This window comes from Taudactylus pleione, unplaced genomic scaffold, assembly GCF_031769625.1.
Source record: "Taudactylus pleione unplaced genomic scaffold, aTauple2 ptg000155l, whole genome shotgun sequence".
Lineage (NCBI taxonomy): Eukaryota > Metazoa > Chordata > Amphibia > Anura > Myobatrachidae > Taudactylus > Taudactylus pleione.
In genome coordinates this window covers 10,475,128-10,494,490 of record NW_028284557.1, presented here as the reverse complement: position 1 = coordinate 10,494,490, position 19,363 = coordinate 10,475,128, and the positions used below count along the sequence as shown (strand labels likewise).

At 43.5% G+C, this 19,363-nt stretch overlaps 2 protein-coding genes across 3 annotated transcripts in view; both read left to right on the top strand.

Moving 5' to 3' along the window:
* LOC148521800 (keratin, type I cytoskeletal 19-like) overlaps positions 1–6,208 on the top strand; it is a 31,783-nt gene extending 25,575 nt beyond the window's left edge. The window contains exons 7-8 of the mRNA XM_088474668.1: positions 4,227–4,255; positions 6,016–6,208. Of these exons, the coding sequence (XP_088330794.1) occupies positions 4,227–4,255; positions 6,016–6,128 (142 nt within the window). The 3' untranslated portion in view covers positions 6,129–6,208. The remainder of the gene's footprint in view (positions 1–4,226; positions 4,256–6,015) is intronic.
* A 1,254-nt stretch (positions 6,209–7,462) lies between these two features.
* The window catches only part of LOC148521799 (keratin, type I cytoskeletal 19-like), a 33,492-nt gene continuing 21,591 nt past the window's right edge, over positions 7,463–19,363 (top strand). For both annotated transcript variants that reach the window (XM_088474666.1, XM_088474667.1), the window contains exons 1-2: positions 7,463–8,104; positions 16,477–16,559. In XM_088474666.1, coding sequence (XP_088330792.1) covers positions 7,691–8,104; positions 16,477–16,559 — 497 coding nt within the window. In that variant the 5' untranslated portion in view covers positions 7,463–7,690. The remainder of the gene's footprint in view (positions 8,105–16,476; positions 16,560–19,363) is intronic.

Genomic DNA, 19,363 nt, shown 5'->3' with positions numbered 1-19,363 from the left:
ATGATCAGTCTGTGGCCTATAAGACACACATGGCTGATCACAGAAGCCTTCTCCAAGCTCTGCTGGCAAGGCTGAGCTGAAGTAGGGGAAACTGGGGTGGAACCCTGCTTAGCTCTACCTCCAGATAGCATTACTATCGCAGGTCTCCCTCCTGGTATTTTTTTACAATTTCTTTTAGTAAATCTGAAACAAACTACTCCAAAAGCCCTTTAATTTAAGTGATACTTAAGTGACACTAAAATAATGTGAAAAGGGTGTGAAAACATATGTGTAAAAATAATATTGAGAAATATGCTCATTAGAGCCTCAGGGTCTCATTCAGACCTGCTCGCGAGCGCAGGATGCTCGCAAGCAGGTTGATGGTACCCAAATGCGCATGCGCACGACGGAGGGAGCTCCGTCGTGCGCATGCGCGAGACCCGGCGAGCGATGAGGAAGCCGTCGCTCGGGGTCTCGCACCAAAGGGGGCGTGCTGTCATTGGTGAGTGACAGCACACCCCCTTTGGTGGGCGTGCCGGGGGCATGGCTGCCAGACGGAGGCATTCCCATTGGAACGCCTACCGTCTGGGTCCGGCCCCACTGACATCACTAGTGATGTCAGTGGGAGTGACTTTGGCTCTGATAGAGCCAAAATCACTCCAGGGCTTGCGGCAGCGAGACCCTACTCCAGGGTCTCGTCGCAAGCCCGATGGTCACGATGGTCTTGACCATCGCGACCATTATCATGGACACTCGCATAAGCTGTGGGTGGTAACCCACAGCTATGCGAGCGTCCAAGAGGCCGCTCCAAGAATAGGTAGGAGGGCCCTGATTCAGACCGAGCGCTCTGGTCAGAGCGTCCGGCTCTGAATCAGGCCCTCAGGCCCTTATTTACTACAATCCGTATTTAAAATAAAGTTGCAAATTTAGGAAGCATCACATGGATATACTAACATCTGCATGCAGATTACAGAGCTTGCGATAAAGCTCTCTCCCTGAGAATCCTCCTCGCACACTTCTCATGGTATTTTTCGCAAAAAATACCATGAGAAGGTGTCTGAGCATGCAACGCCGCCAACTACCGCTCCCCCCTCCCCCCGCAACCCCTCCTCCTCGCATGGGAAATGCGATCTGCTTGCTAAAGAAATATGAATTAAAGGGCTTGGAGTAATTTTTTCACGAAAACTGTTCCAAAAGCCTTTCAATACATTTCAGTGAAACTAAAATAATGTGAAAAGGGTTTGAAAACACCCCTTTTCACATTATCACATTATTTTAGTTACAAAAATTGATAGACAGAGCCCTTAGTCACTGAATGATACCGAGTTAGCAATACTTAAGTTGCCTTGGTCAATTAATAATGTACCAAGTACATATATCAGCATCCTTCTGTGAAAGCTACATCTTTATCATCATGATAAGTTGATATTTAGAGGCAGATATAAATGCAGTAAAGCTCCAGATATATTTTTACAGAAAAAAATATTTTTGTATCCTGCATGTACTTTTTTTTTGCTTATTCATCTGATCTTTACCTCTAGACAGTTGGACTGAAATTACATCAGGCAGTTCCAAATGCAAATGTCTTATTAACCCTTTATACCTCCCCAATACTTTTCATACCTTCCTCCCGTTTGCATCATAAACAGAACCATTGATTTAGGGCCAGTTCTAGACCAAGTAGAGTCCAGGGCAAAAAGACCCTTTGATGCCCCCCTTAAAAAAAATCTATACTGTGTTTTTTGTGTGTAAGTTTAAAAATAAACCTTACCTGGAGTACAAGGAAGAGTGAAGAAAGAAATGACACACAGGAGAAAATAACTTAGCAGTTAATTATGAACATTCAAAGTGAAACTACCACTGAATAAATTAATATCAGAGGTGCCCCTATGAGTTATAGTTACCAAGAGAAGGGAGAGAGAACAGTAGTACTCATAGTAAGGGTCACACTTCAATGATTACATTAGGATTAAGGGGCCTATTCATCAACACTAAAATAACGTTTTTAAGGACATTTTCCTTAATTAACATTATTTTAGTATTCATGAAGTCACTTAGCACAGGAGATATCACTGATATCTCTTTGCTAAGTCCCCCTGCATTAATTTCCACAGTCCACATACATTAGTATGGGGATATGGAAATTATGGTATTCATCAAATTCCGAAAATTATGTATTTTCATAATTTGATGGTGTTACTATCCGCCACTGTGAGGTGGCGTATAGCAGGACAGACTTACCTGCTTCCAGCTGTGCAGGTCCCCCAGAGTCTTCCTCCGGCGCTCTGGTGCGTCCTCTGGCTCCGTCTGCCATGCTGACATTGTGTTCTACCAGCAGGACACAATAAAGTTTAGAAAAAAAAAATGTTTTTTTTTTCTAAACTGCACTGTGGGCTGCTTGGAGACCACATGTCAGACCAGCAGGACGGAGCCGGAGGCGCTGCAATGGGCAGGTAAGTGTGGGACGGGGGGAGGGAGCATAGGGTGGAGGGGGGGCGCACACAAACTCACCGCAGCTGTAGGTAGTGCTGCGCATGCGCTGGGTTTACAATTGTTACAGCGCATGCGCAGCGCTGATTACAGCTGCGGTAAGTTAGAGCAGACAGGGATAAGTATCTAAATGACAGCTTTTCGGAATAGATACTTATGGGGAGGAGGAATAATGAATTCCTTCTGTAATTAGGTAGAACTCCATGCGAGTTCTAAACCTAATTACCTCCCTCAATTTTTTAGGTAAGATGAATAGGCCCCTATGTGTTGATATAAGTGATGTGATATTATATGAGGCGAGAGAAAAATGCACCACAAACATAATATCAAATGTTAATTGTTCCTAATTACAATACCTAAATATAGTGAAGCACACTGGTTTACTATAACACCGATGATCATTAGATAATAGTGAGAAACAATGAGCCTGTGTTCTTCTGTGTTATAAAATCTGCTGTCTCCCATGTGCTGGACAGTGAATAGGAGATGAGAGTACAATAATCGACCACTGATACAGAATAAGAAAGAAAGGCTGTATCTGCTGTTAGGGTCCATATGGCTAATTATCTCCTGATGCGTAGCAGTGCAGGATAGTAATGCCAGAGGACACCTGAGAGTGCAGCAAGTGTAGAGTTAAATTACCTGTCAAAGGTGCCTATGATGATCGAAGTTCGTGGTGCACAGGGGATCTCCTGTGTGCACACAGGTACCCCTGGGGGAGTAGATGGATGTGCGTTTCGCCAGGGATTTCCCTGCAATGGGGAACCTATTAAGAAATTAATTCTCCCTAGGCAGACAATGTTTTCACTATTCATGCAGGAGATCACATGGCCTTGAAGATGCCTGTTTTTGGGAATATTACCAATGTCATCAACATACAATAGAGGTTAAATTAGACTCATGCCCCATGTCACCTCCTGCCCCGTGTCCCCTCCATCCTCCTGTCACTCCAGCCTCTTACCCCCTGTCACTCTAGCCGCCTGTATATCCAGCAAACTTTCCCGTTATCCCAGCCCTCTGTCCCATCACTCCTGCCTCATTTCTATCTACTCTCGACTTTCCAGCCTCCTGCCCCGTCACTCCAGCCTTCTGCCCCCTGTCACTCCAGCCTCCTGCCCCCTGTCATTCCAGCCTCCTGCCCCCTGTCACTCCAGCCTCCTGCCCCGTCACTCCAGCCTCCTGCTCCCTGTCACTTTAGCCTCTTGCCTTTCCAGCCTCTGGCCCCGTGTATTTCCAGCCTCCTGTCCCCTATGCCAATTCAGGGGCCAACCCCCTCCATGGCCCCCTCCAATTTACCTTCTACTGTGACAGCCAGCATGCTCATCTTCATGCTCCTCTTCCTCTTGGCGTTGCGGCATGACGACATCACAATGTACACAATACAGTGCCATACATTGTAAACACCATAACCTGGATCAGAGATGGCCATGGCACGGCAGAAAGCAGCACCGCCTGCATTATCAGCTGTCCTGGGCAGTGCACAAAAGGAACTTCAATCCCGTCTATATGCTGCGGGCTGGTGGTGACTGCCACTACATCAATCCGAGTGACGGCCCTGTCAGGCCACTCTTTTGAGCCACCCCCGCATTGAATGGAGTTAAACTGAAAGTTATTTTTCTGCATTATCATGTGTGAGAAATAAGAGTTTTATAGGTGACATGTAATACAAGTCATGTTGTCTGCTGAGTACTCCACAAATACTTGTAAGTATAACTTCTGATATTTAACATATTACAATTTTTTTTATCATTTTACAGGACGTTGGAATTAGAAGAGGAGCAAAGAGGTAATACAATTAGAATTGATATTACTAGATTAATTTACACAGAGTAAGCATGAAATAAAAATGTACATACAAACCAATTTCATTCAGCTGACACCATGAAATAAAACAATTGGAAATCCAGCAACAGTGGGAACAAGTACAATAGGGGGAAGTTATACTGTATCTGGTTTATACAGTATGTGAATTGCACAATGTTTACGCCATACAATGTAGAACCAAAGTTGAAAAAGACACCAATTACAATATCGTACAAAGGACGATGTTTTCTCAAGTTGATTGATAGGACAACTGCCTTCTGACAAATGTATGTGAATGTTGATGCCACATCACCACTCACTAACTTATTAATAGGACAAAAATTATGTAAACCAGTATGTTACCAGATACCTCTTTCTTAGATACAGTGACTTGCAATAGTATTCATCCCCTTAAAAAGTGAACAGATTTGTCTGTTTTACAACTTGCACTTACACAGATTGCTCATTGTTCAGTATTTGTATTGTTAACCTGTAGGCTAAAATTCATTATTTGTTTTCAGATTTAAAATAATAATAATAATAATAATAATAATAATAATAATAATAATGATAATAATTAGACTTGCCATATTATGCCTTTAATCAGGGATACATTTAATTATTAAGGTTCTCTGGCTGATTAAAACCAGGTAAAATGGAGATTTTTAAGTATATATACTATAGTGCGGTTTTTTAGAAGTGGAGATGTTGCCCATAGCAACCATCTTCTAGAAGGTGCTAGATACATGATAAGTAGAATCTGATTGGTTGCTATTGGCAAAATCTCCACTTCTAAAAACACATACTTTAGTAAATATACCCCTTGAAGTCAACCAGCCACAGAATCTGTGTAATTTATATTTATCCCGAATTAAAGGGATGATATGGCTATAATAATAATAATAATAATAATAATAATAACAATAATAATTAATAACAACAACTGAAAAGTGCTGATTGCATTAGTATTCAAAAACTGCAGACAGCTTTTAAGCTGAAGGAGTAAGGGGGTCATTCAGACCCGGTCGTTAGCGCCGATGCGCTCGGACCGGGTCGATGGCCCCCCACAGAGCATGCGCACGACGGCGCTGGCACCGTCGCGCGCATGCGTGAGACCCGCTACAACCGACAGCGCCGGTCGTAGCGGGTCTCGATCCAAAGGGGGCGAGCTGTCGATGTTGATTGACAGCTCGCCCCGTTTGGAAGGTGGGCCGGGGAGGTGGCAGCCCAAACTGAGGCATTCCCATGGGAACGCCTGCCGCACTGACATCACTAGTGATGTCAGTGGAGAGCTTCCGGCTCTGACAGAGCCAGAAGCTCTCCGGGGCTTACGACAAGGGAGACCCTACCCTAGGGTCTCGTCGTAAGCCCCGATGGTCGCGATGGTCTCTGACCATCGCGACCATCACCGGAGCGGCCATTAGAGCTGTGGGTGTTAACCCACAGCCTAACGACCGCAACAGAGGCGGGCGGTCAGGATGCAAGTGGCCGCCCAGTTTCTGAGCGACCGCTTGCAGCCTCCGACCGCCTCTGAATGAGGCCCTAAGTTTCTGCCAGGTTTGCAGACTTTTTTGGAGTGATTATTTTTGGCCAATTCTTCCTTGCAGATTTGCTCCAGGTTGTTCAGGTTGGTTTTCCAAATTGACCAAATGTTGGCAGCTCAGTTGTCCTGTTACATGGACACCTGCATAAGACATGCACTAATTCATAATGCTCGATCTCAAACCATTCCTTTCATTCCAGAACTAAACAGAAGCAGGAAGATAAAGACTATTGTAGAAGAAATGATTGATGGAAAAGTTGTAACCACTGAAGTTAAAGAGATTGAAGAGAAACTACCAAGTCTATATCAATAAAAGGACAAAGTCATGCAAATGCAATACTTAAAATAAGCATACTTTTGACAAAGCTTTCCAAATAAAATGTCTTAAACAAACTGTCTGATGCTTTGTATGATACGGAATGGAAAACATCATAGTGTCTGATCAGCTCGATACATTGGGGGAAACGTTCAGTATTAAATCTTCTAAAGAACAGTAGTCATAGGGAGAAGTTGATTGGTTGCTATGGGCAACTGCTCCACTTGCCCACTTCTCCACTCTTTAAAAGGTCTAATACATTTCCCCTATTGTCTTACAAATATCCTATAATATGAATTTTCTAGGTACAGATGAGAAAAATTTAATAATAATTATTTGTAAATCCAACGTTTAAAACCTCTGTGCATAGGATTACATTTTATGCAAACCAGAGATGATCAAATAGTGCTGTTTGTTTTGAAACGACATATGATTGATGGCGGATTTAAAATCGCATACTTAACCCCACTTTGATAGATAGCTCCTTCCTATCTATTAACAAGGTCATGTCCAGATAATTCCTAGCAGACTCCAAGCTTTTGTGAAAACACTGGAAGCTCATGGTTCATTGGAGGCATAGTCCCTGTCTCCAGCCAGATCCTGGTTCTCTTTGAACTGTGGCGAATCCTAAGTAGTCTATGGCTTTATATTATCCTTTATCATTTTATTATGTAGACTTACAGTATACTTTGTGTCTTTGTCTTTTTTGCTAGGTAGCGTCTGCCTTCTGTTAGTGTCTATCTGGTCATTGTTTAATATGTCATGTTGCCACTATTTTTACTTTTCTGAACTCTTTTAATTAGGCTTTGTTTGCCCTTAACCCTTGTCTCATTACCAGCCTAGTAGTAAAAATTAAATTTCCTTTGTATTGATAATAGTTAGGATTTTCCATTGTGTACTAAGCGGTCTATTTACTAAGCAGTGTTAGGGGACAGAGTGAAAAGTGATAAGGTGCCAGCCAATCAGCTCCTGTCATTTTTCAAACACAGCCTGTGAGATGGCAGTTAGGAGCGTATTGGCTGGCACCTTATCACTTTTCACTCTCCTAACACTGCTTAGTAAATAGACCCCTTAAACTCCTATGTGCTTTTGCAAATTATTATTAAAATAATATTTTATAAAAGCAATTATAATAAACTTACAAATTCAGGGGATCTGCTAATAAAATAGTGTCCCTTGGTTAATGTGTTTAATTATTTATTAAGTTAAAGCTTCAGCGACCATGAGGAGTGGGCAAAGTTCAGTTTGGCAAACATTAAACAAGTTGCCAGGGAAGAATCAGCTCCAGGGTGATCTCATAATTTCCACTTTCATTACTGAGTTCTGCAGATGAAGATAAACCAGACATTCCTGAAACAGAGCACTGACCTACAGGATATGAATTTGAAGGTTACTGATACATGCCAGCTTATCATTCTTTAAACAGCAAATGGCATTTTTTACTATTTAAATATCCCATCAGGCTTTTGTAAGCTACCTGCAAAAATTCAGTGTCATTGCCTAATTTATAGCATTTATAAGGCAGAAACCAAGAGTCCAGTTTTCAGTTGATTTTCACAATGTACGGTCACGTTACTGTCAAGAAGGTCAGTGCTATCAAAGCTGGCCATGCACAGACCAGCAGCATTAGCAGTGGAAGCTATGCGAAAGTATCAGCAGGTGGCTATGCTTCCAGTGTTTATGCTGGAGCCGGAGGTCTGGGCACCAGAATTTCTTCTAGTTCACAAAATGTAGTAGTCACAGGAAGCCATCTGAAACACGGGAGCAGAGACATGTGGGTCATCAGGAATGAGAAGGAGACCATGCAGAACTTGAATGAACGTTTAGCCACCTACATAGACAAAGTACACTCTTTGGAGAAGGCCAATGCCCAGCTAGAGGTTCACATTAGGGAGTGGAACAACAAGAATACTGGAAACTTGGCAAGAGATGACAACCATTATTTTCAAACGATTGAGGATCTGAGAAAACAGGTAACTTAACATCATAATTTAACTATTAAACTAAATATTAATGACTAAAAACTTCTATACTGCTATGGTTCAAATATGTTGTCCATGCTTCTTATCATATGCCCTGCGTATGCTTTATTTTATAGACACCCTAAAATGCATATTTGTCCTCCAGATTCATATGCTGTTGAATGCCATCAATCTTCTTTTAATGTTCATTCAAGCAGATACTTTGAATACATAGGTTTGTGCTACAAGATAGTAATGTGCATGTAGGTAAAGGTAACAATGTCACCTGAATGTAGTGCACATATGATAATAAAATAGGTGAATGACAAGACAAATGAAGAAATGGCATTGTGCTCTACTTTTTCTTCTTCCCTAATTTGTGAGTGACCCTAAAATGTGAACCAGTCGATAGTTACCTCAAATTGCAGAATAATGTACATCCACTGGAGGACCAGTCATAAAACTGTACAGGGATACAGAGAATGGAAGTCGGCAAACATCAAAAAAGGCACTTATCTATAGGCTTATAGACACATGTCTATAGCCTTATGGTCAAATATCTATAGCCTTATAGTCACATGTCTATAGCCATATAGTCACATATCTATAGGCTTATAGTAACATATCTATAGCTTTATAGTTCCTCTGGTGCTCATTATTCATCTGTGGGTGCTATTCATGACATATGAAATGAGCTGTGAGAAAGTTATATACATAGCAGGAAATTGTCAATACTATATATAGCAGAGCACCTCAAATTGGATAGGTACTCCTAGAGATGAACCAAAGTATATGGTTTGGTAGAGCAAGAGAATCGTATTTGTTTTGGAGCAGACATTTGTAAAAGGCCACCTTTTTGGCCATAGGCATCATTAACTTCCCATTCACTTCCCATTCCCTCTCTCTGATCATCATATTTTCTCCTTTAGTCTCTTTCCCCAATCATCCCTCCTTCTCCTTGGGTTACTATAACCTAACTCAACCTTGATTCTCTCAATCAGCCATATTCTCTTCATCTCTGGATTCCCTTCTCTCTTCCAACTCCAACATTTCCTTTCCTGTCTCCCTCTGTAATACCTCCCTCACTTCTGCCCTTGACTCCACTAACCCGGGTGATCTGCCCCCCAATCCTCGCACTCCAGGCTTATACAGTACCTGCAGAAATGCTCACACACTGCTGAATGGTACTGGAGAAAATCATGCTCTCACTCTAATATCCTCCACTTCAAATTCATAGTGTCCTACTACTGCTCTGCCCATGCTAAACAGTCCCATTTGAAGACTCTAATCTCTTCTTAATCATTATCTCTTTGTTATCTTCAACTCCCTCCTCTATCCTCCCATTCTTTCCATACCTCTCTCCATCTCAGTCCTTGACTTTGCCACCTTCTTCATGTCCAAGATTTATACTTTCTGCAAGGATAGCTTACTCTTCTCATATACCTTCCCTCCCCTTCCTCTTCCTTCAATTTGTCTTTCTTCTCCCACACTACGTGGGAGGAGGTTTGGGTTCTCCTCTCATCATCTTACTCATCCATGTCCTCTGGACTCCATCCTGTCACCTCCTTCACTCCCTCTCTTTTGTTGCATACTCCCACTTTGCCCACCTCTTTAACATGTCTCTCTGTGCTCTCCTTCTTCACTCACACATTTGTCACACCTATAATTTCAAAACCCTCCTGACTATATCTCTAAGTACCGCTCCATCTTTCTCCTCCCTTTTGCTCCTAAAATCTGGGAAAGGATTGTTTATCTTTGACTCGTCCCCTCCCACTCTTCCCACTGCCTTCTGGACCCTCTTCAGTCCAGTTTTTGCCCCATTCACTCTACAGAACCTGCCCTCACTAAGGTCACCAATAACCTCCTTACTACCAAAGCCAATGGTCACTTCTCTATTCTAATCCTTCTCCATCTATTGGCTGCTTTGACACTCCTTCAAACTCTTCACCGATTGTTCTATGTGACTTTGTCTTCTTTTGGTTAACCCTTACCTCGTTGACCATTAATTTTTTGTCTCTACTTTTAACAAAACCACACACTTCCACTACCTGGTACTCCTCAAAGCTCTGTCCATGGTCCTCTCCTATTTTCACTTTACACCTCATCCCTTGGTAAACTTATCAGTTAATTTGTTCTCAAATACCATCTTTATACTGACAATACTCAAATTTATCTATCTGCCTCTGACCTCTCTCCACCAGTCCTCGCCCAGGCATCTTCTTGCCTCTAGGTTTCTCATTCTGAATCCTGGATGTCTCAGTGTTTTCTCAAGTTAAACATGTACAAAATAGAACTTACAAACTTTCCTCTTATCAGGGCTCCCTCCTCTTCCCTTCTCTATATCTTTTGGTAGAGAACATCTCCCTCCTGGCCATCCCTCAAGTTTTCTGTATAGCACCGAAAAAGATTGCCCCAGAACTATCCAATTGGGCGCACTGTAAACCTGTGACTAGTGGATTTATACTTGCATCCTGCTGAGGGGTTGGGTAAGAAATACATTTGGCTTAAAAGCCGTCGGTTCAAATCCTGACCCTGGTACTCCAACACATCATAATCCCGATGTTGGCTGGTAAGTATATTTAACTCTCCCCCCCCCCTAATCCTCCCTTGGGGTTGCCTAACCCTAAATCTCGGGAGTGGTGCCTAACCCTAAGTCCCCCCCGTAGTGCCTAACTCTAACCACTGCTCCCCGCAACCTAAACCTAACCCTCCCAGGGGAGTGCCTAAGCCTAACCTCCACCCGGTGGTGCCTAACCCTAACCCCCCTTCCCCTAACCTAAGCCTAACCCTCCCATGGGAATGCCTAACCCTAAGTCCCCCCGGGGGTGCCTAAACCTAACCCTCCCCCCCTACAGCTAACACGTTGTGGTGTCTGGCTAACCTACGTTTGGTATGTTGGGTGTCAGGATTTCGGTGTGGGGCTAATGATAGGCATCAGTATTTAGACACCTATCTTTAGTCCTATATCGGGCTTTCAGTGTCGGGATTCTGGCGGTCGGCATTTCGACCGCCGGCATCCAGACATCCCATGCCGAAGTGCGAGCAGAAATCTTACTAAACTCATGCCACGATGCTAGTTGTGGTCTTATCGTGTGCACTAAATGCATTTCATCTGGCACTTAAGTCAACCTTTTACAATGACCAAACCCCTGGTATTAGGCGCAGTAACCTGCATCTCCCGACTTAAGTGCCGGGCATTATGTGTACAATTGAATAGCTCCAGGTACTCATTCCTGGCACTATTCAACATCTCATTCAATTAATTTGATTTCCTCCCATAGAGTACAGTCTCATTGAGTGCTGAATTGCCTTCAACTACCGTGACTCACCGCCTCATGCCTGTCTTCCAACTGTCACCCCATTCGCGTCCTTTGTAGTTTGTCAGTCATTTGCTTTGTGTTGTTCCAATGGTACAGTACAAGAGATCACATTTACTGTACAATTGATGTGTCTATTGTCACTGTTCCTGTATATTGCCTGTACAGCGCTGCAGAAAATGTGTGAGGCGCCTTGAAAATAAATGATAATAATATATTGCTGTGAGGGGACATTCACCTTCAGTGCACAAACAGACTTGAATTTTCACACACCCTTTGGTCATCCGGTCTTATCGTGTTCTCGTATTAGATTCATTGGATTTACTGTGCATTCTCACTTCTGTTGAGAAGTACATTTCTCCCACCAATGTAATAAAAAGATTCAAAAACACAAATGTGCCACATGTAATAAATACAGTCCTGTCTTCCCCTCACTTGCATATTTAATTTAGGCCCTAAATGACGCTCAATTAATCTGTTTTGTACTAGAAAAACGTTAAGTTTAATTTAGTGGGGTGTTTTTTAAAGTCGTACGATGGACGTAGATATAACTCTTACACATTGCACCGTGCACCTCTTCTCCATAAATATAGATGCACTTCTACCTTGAGGAGGTGTGCTACTTCTGTATTTGATAAATAAGTGGCTCAACAGTACAGCAGTATTGCTTTATTTGCCTATTTTAATTTGGTACTCTTGTAAGGAATTATAATGTTTTACAATGATGTAAGATGACTGGTAAAATATTTTTGGGGAAATTATGCTTTGGAAACCGCTAAATTAATTCCAAGCTATAATCTATTCATTTGACAGTTTTATAAGCTCATTATTCTTAATAAATGTGTTCATTGGACATACAGTGCTCCAGGTAATTTCTCCTCACTGTCATAAGTTAAACTAGGTTTAGATTAATGTTACACAATGGATAAATAAGTACTTGTGTCACAAAGGGAAACATTTGCTGGCCAGCGCTGGGAGAAAAAGAAAGGTCAGTCCTAGTACAGAGACACATTAAAGGGTTTGGAAGTACTGTATGTGGTGATATATTCTGTTCTTTATTATATTAGTGATCTAGAAAGGAAAGTGTTCAAAATTGTACTTATTAAGAAAGCTCCAATGCGCTGAGTTGTACTAAACAGCAGATTCTTATGTAGCCATTTTATGGTTGACAGATGTCTCTTATTTCCTGGAACGGAGGCAGATTTTAAATAGATTTTCCTGGATTTTTGGTCCCTGGAAACATCCTTATTGTGTCATATTGGCCTAATGCGCAATACAAATCTTGATTTTCAGCATTTTGAGTGCAGTTCGTACTATTGGTTCTTATTTTCTATGTTTTTTATTCTAATGTTTATTTAAGAGGCATTTGTAAATTGCTAAAAAGCGTGATATAACACAACTCACTACAATTGTCATGGTTGGGGAGGTATTGCTCCGAGATACAGATGTATCCTCCTCATACAATGTGGCTCCATCTCGGCACCAGGTCCTGGAAGATTCGGCCACACCAAGAGTCTTTCTCACTCAAAATGTGCATCTTATTTGCATAAAACAACTGGAAGCAACAAAACTACATTGCTAGATTACACTGATCAATTTGATGTGTGACATTTGTACATCTGTGTGCGAATGAGTCTGACTCAGTATGTGAAGTGGTATTATGCAGCAGCCATGGCCTTTTTCTCATGCCAAGTTACATTGTGCGTCATCTGCGACTTTGTACATGTTTAAAACTGATTCCTGTGTGATTTAAGTCACAGCCCAGCGTCTCTAGTACACTTTGAGTGGCGCTTCGCTGTATCTGTGATGCGGATAAGTTGCCCCATGTATCTCACACATATGATATGTAGACGCTAGGTGTATGAGGACATGAGGGTATGTCCTACGTGCACGTGATTCGATTCACCAATTTAAAAACAAGTATAGTATATTCCCAGGAATGTATTTTAAAGTTTTGTCTCTATGCTTTTCAAAGCATTCTCATTAGACTAAAAATGTAACATGGTCGTTCAGCTTAGCTAAATATATATATACATACATACTTCCTGCCATCCTACCAGTGGGCTCTTTATCCCGACTGCTGACAACAGGGTAAGTATGTCTCCACTCATTATGGTATGCCCCTGCCAATCATTGGAATGCCAATGCATGCCCACCAGTGACAAGAGGGAAGGTTAGGATGGCTTTGTGCTATGGAAACACTAGGCATGTCATTGTTTGGTGCCACCATGCCCACACATTGCACAACTATGGGGTATATTTACTAAAGTGTGGGTTTATAGAAGTGGAGATGTTCCATTGCAAACAATAAGATTCTACTTATCATTTATCTAGCACTTTCTAGAAGATATTAGCTACTGTATAATCAGAATGGTTGTCATGGGCAACAACTCCACTTCTAAAAGCCCGCACTTTAGTGTAAATATGCCCCCATATCTACTCTCAGGGCCGAATTAAGGGGGGGCGATAGGGGCGGTCAGCAAAGGAGGGACTAGTGTGACAGGTGTACCACTGCCTGCTCAGCTGCATGATCAGCAGGACGCAGTCAGCTACCGATACCTGGGCAGTGCGAGGAGCCGCTGAAAGTGATACCTAATTGCACAGATCGGTGCAATAAAGTTTCTTTTGTTTAATTGGTGCAGCGCTTGATGTCATGACGTCACCTGGCCTCTTAAAGACAGAGAGCAGGCAGCGGAGAAGCCGCGGGGAGCAGCTGGAAAGCATAAAAGGTTAGTGTGGGGGTTAGGTGCTGGATAGACACTGTAGTTGGGAACAATGTGCAGTTTGGGAAGCAGAGGTCTATAAGGGGGCCACCATGGGGAGCACTGCGGACATATTGCACATCTTAGTCGCCCCAGGGCCCCAACAGGCCTTAATCTGGCCCTGTCTGCTCTGCCCCTCAGAGATCAATATATAAACATGTAAATTTTAATAAGACATGTTCTAGTTTGATTTGTTGTAACTTTACACTGTTTATTACTCAGTTGCAGTTTTGCATCTCTATTTAATAATGTGTTTATTGACAAAGGCTGTATGTGGTCAGCCCCAAGGTGTGGCAACAAGTGACATGATGGTTGGTTTTAAGTGCCTTACTTTATGAGCCGTTCATTTGTATTTAAATCAACATATCGAAGTCTATTCATCATCCCTTAATTTCTACAAAAGTAGGTAAAAATTTACATTTTCACCTACTTTTGTAGAAATATAGGGTCTCATTTATCAGTGAGTTTTATCATTCACAACGAGTGATAAAACTCATTGCATATGATAATGGTGCTCCAGCCAATCAGCTCCCAACTGTCATCTGTTTGAAAAATGACAGTTGGGATCTGATTAGCTTGAGCACAATTTATCAAACACAATGAATGAGTTTTAAAACTTGTTGCTTATGATAAAACACATTGATAAATGAGGTCCTAAGTATCAGGGCCATTCATTATGATTTTAACGCAGGAGATTTCACGCATATCTCCTGCTTATCTTTCAGTCCCAATCTGTACCACAGTTCCCATAAAACAGTATGAGGACCTAAATTCATCAAGCCACTAAAACACAACATTTTCAGACCTTGACAGCTGGAACCTTCGCCATCTTCAGATGGCATTTGTTCACACCTATCCGCTCCAACTGGATCCCTCTGCAGTGTTTGGCTCCTTCCGCCAGACGCAGGGTTCTTGTGCGCATGTGTAAACCCCAGTTCACGTATGCGTTCTAGATTGAGCAGTGCTAGAATAGGAATCGCGGGGACAGCTGATCTTCAGATCGCCTGTCTTCGCATTGGAGCAGTTGAATTTTTCCATGGATTTTGTATCCACAGCTGCTACTCACAGAGAGTTGGATACTTAATTATTGGGGGCCACCCGGCCCCCGATAATAAACATGATGAATAGGCCCTATAGTGATGTAAAATTCTAGATTAGCATAGTTCTTCTCTTCTACATGGAGATTAATGCCAGTATTTGGACGTTTCATGTGATTTTTCGTGTATGAACATGAAACTGTACATATTTATAGGGAATTGAACATACACCTCTGGTTTGCTAATGCTTTTGACAACATGTGGTTTGGAAAGATTTGGAAGGTGGACGTTTTAGGAATATAATTATTTGTAAACCATTCTTACTGATCACTTTCTCCAGCTGCCTTTTCTAGCCAGGAAAGTCCACACCAACTCATTTGCAAACTCTCTATGTAGTGATATCATAGTTCTAAAGACCTTTTCATTAGAAGGATAGCATTATTTCCAGCAAGTGACAATTACAATGACCAAGCCCACAAATAAACTCTATAAGCGTTTTTAAACTAAGTATTAATTTGTTCCCCATACAACATATGATGATAAGGGATCATAAAAAAACCTTTTGTAAAAGGTTTTATAAAACATATTTCATAACATATTATAAGAATAAAGTACTCATGAAACATGGTTGGTCCATGATGATTGTATTTCAATATATAAACGGGATTCTGACAGGTGTCGGGATTCCAGCGCCGGTATTCTAAACGTCGGCATCCCCTGTGCCGGAATACTGAATGTATCCCATATAAACATTTCCAGAACCATATATAATTGATATACGTTACCTCTTCTGATAGATCATATCATGCTAACACTAAATATGTCATTGCTACATCTGTGTATAAAATGTTTATCAATATTTAACACCTGAACTCCTGTTATGCTACAGTACTTTTCTATTACCCTACTAGACCTTTCTGTTACCTTCTAAAATAATTTATTTGACTTATACATACACATAGTTTTCACATTTAGGACTTAATAGCTACAGCTTGCTTTGCTATGTGCACCATTTCCTAAATAATATGGCATCAGCCACTATTTCACTTTTAGGTGACATGAATAGCAGGGTTTCTAAATCCGGGATTAATGTATCCGTTGCACACACTGAACAAACTTTAACAGTGAAAGTTACGTTAAGCTATAATTAATAATCGCATATGCCTCAGAGCTGTGATAATTTAAAATTTCATGGCTTGTTCCAAAACAATTATGTTTCTAGTATATACTGTATGTGTATATGTATTATTTTGATTTTTGTTTTCCAGATTCTGCATGCCACTATGGAAAATGGCAGCATATTGCTGCAGATAGATAATGTGAAGTTGGCAAGTAGTGACTTCAAAATAAAGTAAGAAACAAGTAATGCTGTATCATGTTTATCTGTGCTAATTCCTAGGTTTGAAATTATAGTCCTTCTACCCATTTCTACAGTCCAGATCCAGCATTCTTCCTCTATGACTTAGAGCTTAAAAATGTTTGTTTTCCTGCTACACAGTACCATAAGTTTACTATCAATGTTAGTGGCAACTATAACCTACAATTAAGCAAATTATTTGGGACACTGGCTATAGATTCCTTGTAGTCCCATGCAGCCTTCAGTATAGTCACCAGCATTCTATCATTTATACCCCTTTTACACCGGAACTAAAACCCTGGTTTTTGAAGGGTTAACCCGGGCAGCTCCCTGGTGTAAAAGGGGAGAGAGTTGGATCGCCGGATCGAGTCACCCGGCAATCCAACCCAGGTAACTAGCAGGGTTTAACACGGGCGCAGCCCGTGTGAAACCCTGCTGTGAGAACAGCGCACTCCAAGTCACGATGACCTGGAGTGCGCTGCTAGCCGGCCAATTGGTCCGGCTTCAGTGGCGCTTGGAGATGACGTCATCTCCAAGCGACCACTTTCACTCCGCAAAAACCGGGGCTATGCAGACCCGACTGCGGTGTGAGCGGCGCTGACATTGGGAATATCCCGAGTCGGCGCCGCCAAAATTCCGGGTCTGATCCGGATAGGAACTTTGTTCCAACTCCGGGTCAGACCCGGAATTTAGGTGGAAAAGGGGTATTACTCTGCACCCCCCACCCCCCTGTGGAAACAAACTGTGACGTGGATAATGGCGGCAAAGGCACTGAAAGGCTTAACCCCCGGGCTGCGGCGCCATTTTTAAATGTAACAATATGAATGACTGGCGCTAGGCGTCATCTTTTGAATGTTTTGCCGATGCTGGGTGCCGAGTGTTTCAGGTGTCGAACACCATGTTGCTGTCCCGCAGCCCCGGACTGTCCCCAGCGGCTGCGGCAGTGCGATAGGACCGACGCTAGGGACCGGGAGCCTGGCTCCCGGCACCCCAGCTCCACAGGACAGTGCAGGGGAAGCTTAGCTCCCGGCGCACCAGCAGGCTGCGGAGCTGTAGCTGACTGCCGGGGTCTGGGAGCAATGCTCCCGGCGCTCCAGGGCAGACAGAAGCCACTGCAGCCGGGACGAGTGACCCGGACTGCAGGGCTGAGCACCACATGCAGGGTGACTGGGCAAGCCAGACCCCCGTACCACACTGCAGGCCAGCGTAGCTGCACGTGAGGGGGCGAGAGCGCCGACCCCTGTGCAGAGAAGGTGGGCATCAGACTGAGGACCGGGAGCCTGGCTCCCAGTGCCCCAGCCCCATGGCAAGGTGATCGGCGCCAGAGGGCCAAGGGCTCTGTGCTGCGCTACAGCCCTGGCCACCCCGGAGGCTGCAGGGCTTAGGAGCCGCACACTGGGATACCGGGGAAGCCAGCTCCCAGAGCGGCGCGGAGTGGCCACACACGTGGGTTCGGGAGCGCTGGCTCCCGATACCCCATGCAGAGAGGGGCAGATGCCGCTGCAGCAGGGACAAGTGTCCAGGACTGCAGTGCTGAGAGCCACACATGAGAAGACCGGGCTAGCCGGCTCCCTGTATGCTGCTATTTAGGACAGCGCACTAACCGCTGGGGACCGGGAGCGTAGCTGCCTGCTGGGGTCAGGGAGAGTCAGCTCCCTATAACCCCAGCACGGAAAGGGGGACAACAGCAGATGTACATGTCGTTAAAAATAAATGTATTTACAATATATGTGCAGCACTGAGCCCGGACAACAGGTCCCGGGCTGCAGTGCTGCAAGTGTTTAAAATGTATAATTTAAGGAAAAATGCACTTAACCTGTGATGCTTTGAATGGCCAGGGGATCCAGAGTCCTCGGTGGGCTGTTGCATCCCCCAGCCCCTTCCAGAGGAAATTAAATGTCCTCATATGCAGCCTCATGCCTGGAAGTGGTATGAGGGGGTGCATAAGAAGCTGGTTAATGCGGCCAGCTAAGTGGGTTTTGGGAGCTTCAAATAGCTTCCCTTCCATGACCAGGAAACCGTGCCAGGGGACCCTGCTTGCCCACCTCTGGAGCTCAGATTCAGGCAGAGATGGCAGGCTTGGTCCCTTAGCAGATTCCTGGAAGTCGGATTTTGGAGGGAAACCTCCCCCGACCCTAGACGAGCCGACTCCTGGGTGGCGACCAAAACACCAGGTAGGCTCAGGGGAGTGACCACTCCCCACTGTCCATAGGGGACAATATTAAACATGTATATGGCCAGCACATGCACAGGTAATACACTTAAGGTGATTGATTGTAAACCACAGGGCAGACTTACCCCCTGTGGAAATGTGTATTGGAGTGGCATAAAAGAAGGCTTCGTGCCTGGTAATATTGTACAACCCTGTTTATCCTTTGTGGAGAAGAAATGCTGATAAGCTTCCTGTATGCTAATGTACCCCTTTATCCGGAAGGTTGAGTCTTTTTTAAGACTTTGAGCAATAAACATCTTGCCTGACTTCAGTTGCCTCAATCCTGCGACCAATAGAATTGCGCCAAACGCTATTCCGTTCTCCGGCTGTTCTGGGTAAGAGCTCCATGTCTCCAAGTTCAAGCCCTCTGCCAAGCTACCGTGCAGACCTGGTCCATTGTGAGGGATCAGGAGGAATCAGCCGACACCAATCAGGGGGTGTGGCCGCAGCTAGTCAAACGCATATGCAGCAGAAGTGGTTCCAGGTGCCGAGGTAGGAACCTGGGTTTTCGGAAGCGGTTGCGAGTGCCGATGGGAGGAGCTCGGTGGTGGCAGCATCGTTATGCCCACGGCGCAGTGAGCAGAGT